Genomic DNA, 5,622 nt, shown 5'->3' with positions numbered 1-5,622 from the left:
CAGCCATCCATCATAACTTGAAATTAAAGTTTATTATGAAAGTCTGTATTTTGTGGAGTGAAATTATTTGATGTATTATTTAATTTGAATGTGTTTGTGGTCCAAGAACCTGTTTTCGCCCAGTCAGGTACTTAGGCTGTGTTCTGTAGTCTTTGGTATTCCAAGATGATTCACAATAAATAGGCTGTGATTAAATAACTACCATTAAAAAAAGAAGACATTTTCAATTGACATTGAGATCGTTCAGCCTATAATGAATACCTACCCTCTATGAGCAGTAGGGTATTCCATCTAATTCGGTTATTAAAATCACTTTATGATCATGTCAAATTATATTTTAACACCATTGTTTACTGTAAACCATCCCTGCTGCCTGCAACTCATTAACTTCCAAATATGATAGGCTAAACATTTAAATTGACTGATGACCAGTGTTGGGCAAGTTACTGAAAATTGGCAGTTAGTTACTAGTTACTTCTCTCAAAAAGCAATTTAATTACTTTACTACAATTTAAAGTTACTAATTAGTTCAAAGTAATTACTAGGTAAAGTAACGTGTGCGTGCGTTACTTTTAAAAGTCTGCTTCGATTGTCTTATTAATGGACACATTTTAGTGTTGCTGTGGGACAAGACATACTGTCAGATTTGATCTATCATTGTATCTGCATGGGATACTTGAACATTTGCTTATTGGGGAGGCTTACTCAAGGACCATTACCCTCTGGGGCTCTGGCTACAGCTTGTGGAGCATTTTTTCCAAGTCAGGGAGGCGGCTTCTCTCCCCAGTCCGGATAATCCTCTGAAGTTGTCCGTTAGTTTCATGTCCTAAAGTAACTAGTACAGCCCAGTTAGCCTACTACTTCACTAACGTAATTAATACTCATTTTGGAAAGGTAATTAGTTAGATTAGCCTAGTTACTGCACAAAAAAGGACCAGTAACCTATAGTTACTAACTAACTAGTAACTAGTTACTCCTAAAACTGCTGATGATGATTGTCAATATTAAAGCTTGTCACACTGGAAAATGTGCCCTAGATATTTCATGTGATGTCTCAACGGGTCTAGTCCATTCCATCAGTTTTGATCCACGCCTGGTTTTGCGTGCGTCCGTCTCCCTCTCCACCTTTATAAGCATCGGGAAAGAAGAAAAGTGGGAGGCGACGCGACCGCACCAATACAATGAGCTCAGAACAACAGGACAATCCCAAGGCCGACTACCCCCGATCCGAAGCGAGCCTCTGCCCAGACGTCTCCCCCGTGTCGTGGTCGCCTGGAGCCGAGCAGCTGCTGAGCAGGAGGCGGGACACCCAGACGACCAGCGGCAGCATCAGTCAGCCTGACCCGGAGGAGAGCAGCATCCAGCCGCTCTGCAGCTCGGCCCGGACCGCCGCCCGCATCATGACATCGGGGGAGCTGATGCAGAGCGCCCCGCTGCTGCTGCACAGGTCGAAGAGGAGCCTGCTGTACAAGGCGCTGTGCTTCCTCCTGCTCGTCTTCCAGGTACACAGATTATAGATCGGCTACATTTTCAGGCCGCATAGAGTGGTTATGTGGGACGACTCGGGGCCGGTTGTTGTTGTTGTTGTTGTTGCTGTGTGTTGTTTGTGTGTGTGTGTGTGTGTGTGTGTGTGTGTGCGCGCGCGCGTGCGTGCGCGTGCGTGCGTGCGTGTGCGTGCGTGGTCTGTGTGCTGCGTGGGTGTGTGGTCTGTCTGTTTTCGGCTTTTATTTGGATGGTTCTGTGCTTTTATTTTGAAGGTCCAGTGCTTTTATTTTGAAGGTTATGCGCTTTCATTTGGAAGGGTTTGGGCTTTTATTTGGAAAGTTCTGTGCTTTCATCTGGAAGGTTTTGTGCTTTTATTTCGAAGGTTCTGTGCTTTTATTTTGAAAGTTCTGTGCTTTTATTTGGCAGGTTTTGGGCTTTTATTTTGAAGGTTCTGTGCTTTTATTTAGAAGGGTCTGTGCTTTTATTTTGAAGGTTTATGGTTTTTACTCGAAAGGTTTCTGTGTGTTCTAGCCTTTTATTCGCGGCCTCCCCAATGTGTCTCACTCCCTACCAATGTCAAAGTCAAACCTACGCCCTTGCGAACGTGTATTGTGTGTGTTGTGTGTGTGTGTGTGTGTGTGTGTGTGTGTGTTGTTGTTGTTGTTGTCGTCTTGTGGGGTGTGTTGTGTTGTGTTGTGTGATGTTGTGTGATGTTGGTCGGCCTGGGCCAGTGGTATCAGTCGGCTTCGGCCCGATGTCACGAATGCGTGTTGTGTGTGTTGTATTGTGCGTGTGCGTTGTGTGGTGTCCACCCGGGCTGCCTGGTATCGGTCGGCTTTGGCCCGATGTCATGAACATGTGTTGTGTTGTGTTGTGTGTGTGTTGTGTGGTATCGGTCAATCGTGACTGACAGACACGACAGACACCGCCCGTCCGCCTAGGCAATTTTATTCTAGGATTATAGATTATAGATAGATTATTACAGATTCTGATGGTACGGTTATAGCTGGAGGAAAAAACACACCTTCACCATTATTAGGCATTCATTTATTTCACAGCAGATGTATTAAAATCATGAGTATTCTTTAATTAGATTCAAGATTTTTATTGTCACTCCGTTGTACGAGTACACACGTGCGAAATTCTTATGCTGTGGGCTCCGTTACAGATAAGGTGCAGGAGGTAAATCACAGAACACAACAAATAGGGCACAAAAACACAGCAAGCAACAAATAGACAATAATGCAATAGTTAAATATGGCAACAATGTAACAGTGTATGTGAAGGGCAGCTAAGGCAACAGTTAAATAGGAGAGGTAATAAAGTAGAAGTGATAAGGTATTAAATAGAATAAGATGAAAGTGTTCACAGTGTCCACTAGTGTCCAAGAGTGTGTAAATGACAATAACACAGGTTTATTGCACTGTTTGTGCGTGCCTTCGGGACCCTGTATCTTCCCTGACGGCAGCAGGGAGAACAGGCTGTTGTGCGGGTGGGTCATGTCCTTGATGATCTTCATGGTTTATTAAACCATGACGTATTAAAGTGCAGTTAATAGTGAAATGGGTTAATTGCTGCATCCCTACTTTTAGGGTGGCGTACTGGACTTCTACCTCATCGTCTTCACGGATCTGTACTGGTGCTCGTGGATTGCCACAGACCTGGTGGTGATCTCCGGCTGGGGGATCTTCTTCATGAAGAACGCCAGGAGCAAGCGGGAGCGTGCCTGCGGCTTCCACCAGAAGAGCTCCGTCTTGGGCTGCAACCTCGGGGAGTTCACCTACGCCTACCTGGCCTGGCTCATCTACGTGATCGCCTGCACGCCTAAAGTGGTGCTCGTCCTGGAGACCTCCATCCTGGACCTGGTGGCTCTCAAAGTCCCGTGCGGAGTGACCGGCTTCAAAGTGGTCATGCTGCTCTCCGCGCCGCTGCTCTTCTGCCTCATCAACGCCATCATCGAGGATCTGAACGGGGCGACACGTCACCGCTCCCAGAGCTGCTTCATGGGCACCTGCCTGGACCTTCTGGACAGCTTCACGCTGGTGGAGATGCTCCTAAGGAACCAGATAGGCAGCGTCTACCTGAAGTACACAGTGATCTCCGTCTACTTCCTGTCCCTGGCCGTGCCTGTGGTGTGGCTATACGAGCTGACGGCGTCCCGCTGGCTGTGGGCCAGCTTGGTCATGGGCCTGCTGGTCAACGCTCCCTTACTGGTGGTCAGGTGCTTCCAGGTAGGGGTGGGACCATCTGAAAATGTCATGTCACGTTTATCCTGTCCACAATAATCGCGATTAATGATATTACATGTATCACGACAATCATCAAAATATGCTTAAAACTCATAATATGGCACTAAAACATTAATTACATTTAGTTAAGAAATATTGGAGGTGTTGGCCCACAGGGCAGACACCTTCCCCCGGCAGGTTCTGCAGGTGAGAACCTTGTCTTTCTGTTGTTCCTTATTCTTGAACCCATAATATTTCCACACATCTGGTTTAACTTTTTTCGCTGGAGGATACAGCGGGCAAGCCCAGCCGGCTTCAGTCATGTTGACGACAATTGACTAGAAAGAAGCGCGCTTCCCCTTGTGGAAGATGGCAATTCAAAGTAAAACAGGAAATCAATAGGACTTTGACTTGTTAGTGAGCTAAGTTAGTTAGTTTCAACTCAAGTCACTCGTGACTCGGGACTAGGGATGTTCATTTTGAAAATTTTCCAAAATCGATAATTGGTGAAAATTAACGATCAATTATCGATTATCGATCATATTAATACTTAGAAAATTTTGAATTTTGAATTTTTTTTTTTTACAAAATGAATGCCTATGGCAGAAAATACGAAAGACAACGTGTTCTCCTCAATGAACTCTTTATTTCAATGTGTCTCCTCTCCAACACTGCTGTCCCCGGCGCATGCCGGTGTGAATTTCCCATGTTTAAAACAGTTTTGTTGGCACAAAGGCCCGTGCCCAGCCAGAAAACTAGAGACTATATGAAGCTCCACCTCACGTTAGTCGGCTGTGCAATGGAGTGGTGCGAGGAGGAACGAATTCCACCCAAACCTAGTCCAAAAAAAAAAAAAAAAAAAAAACTGTGCCTAAACTTTTTAATAATTAAAAAATCGATCCAAATGCCACAGGATCGATTCCAATCCTTAACGATCAATTATCGATTTTCGATAATTGATGAACATCCCTACTCGGGACGATATTCATTCTCATGTGACGATATTCACGATTATACGATTAACGGACATTCACCACAATACAATTATCTTAAATGTTTATTATCACAATCCTCTTATAGTGATCACTTTGGGACGGTGATCATTATAACCGATTTTTGCCCCTTTGTCTTTATTACTCATGCAGATGAGATTACCATCTAATTGACATTTGTATATTTATTACATGAATACAGTACATATCAAGTATTGAAATGGTGTTTTTCAGTATGTACAACATGTTATTATCATAGAAATGTGTTTTTATATAGATCATATCAACATCGGTAAATATCGGTTATCGGCCATAACAGCAATATCGGTATCGGCCAAACTGTTCACATCGGTGCATCCCTATTGATCACTAACCGTGATCACTAAGCGGATTCCACTGTACTATTGTATTTTGTCCCCCCCCCCCCCTACTTCCAGGTCTACGTTTACAAGATGCCCATCTCCGTGTTCATGTTGAAGAACATGTTCTTTTTGCTGGTGAAGCTTCTGGAGCTGTGTGAGCAGTGCCTGACGCTGCGCGGCGTGAGGCGGCTGGCCAGCGGCTCGAACCCCGCCCACTTCTCCCACGGCGTGTCCGAGAACGACATGTGTCCCCACGGCTACGTCAACACCTTGGCCGTCACGCAGTCCTAGAACACAGACACCGGCGTTGCCAGATCTCACCAGAGAAACAAGCAACCAGGTCTTCGAGCGACTCCAGTCCGGGGTCTGAGGCTCCTCTTCTCCCCGCCTGCTTAAGACCTGCTTGCATCATTCTCTCGCGAGATCTGGCAACGCTGCCACAGACCCCAAACCCAACCGACCTCCAGTATAGACAGTTTCGCCGGAATTCTGTTGCTAGGGAGCAGTTTGGACTCAAGTTTATTTCCTCTCGGTTATTGTATTAGCAAATACAGC

At 45.3% G+C, this 5,622-nt stretch overlaps 1 protein-coding gene across 1 annotated transcript; it reads left to right on the top strand.

Annotated features, from left to right (window-relative positions):
* Positions 1-1,181: 1,181 nt before the first annotated feature.
* tmem121b (transmembrane protein 121B) lies at positions 1,182-5,358 on the top strand (the record flags this gene model as incomplete). Its single annotated transcript, XM_083661202.1, has 3 exons — positions 1,182-1,502; positions 3,078-3,716; positions 5,143-5,358. The coding sequence occupies 3 exons, from the start codon at positions 1,182-1,184 to the stop codon at positions 5,356-5,358; spliced, it is 1,176 nt and encodes a 391-aa protein (XP_083517328.1).
* Between the last annotated feature and the right edge of the window lie 264 nt (positions 5,359-5,622).

This window comes from Poromitra crassiceps (assembly GCF_964638095.1).
Source record: "Poromitra crassiceps genome assembly, chromosome: 2".
Taxonomy (NCBI): Eukaryota; Metazoa; Chordata; class Actinopteri; order Beryciformes; family Melamphaidae; genus Poromitra; species Poromitra crassiceps.
Note: the sequence above shows the minus strand (reverse complement) of the source record. Positions and strands in the feature narration are given on the sequence as shown.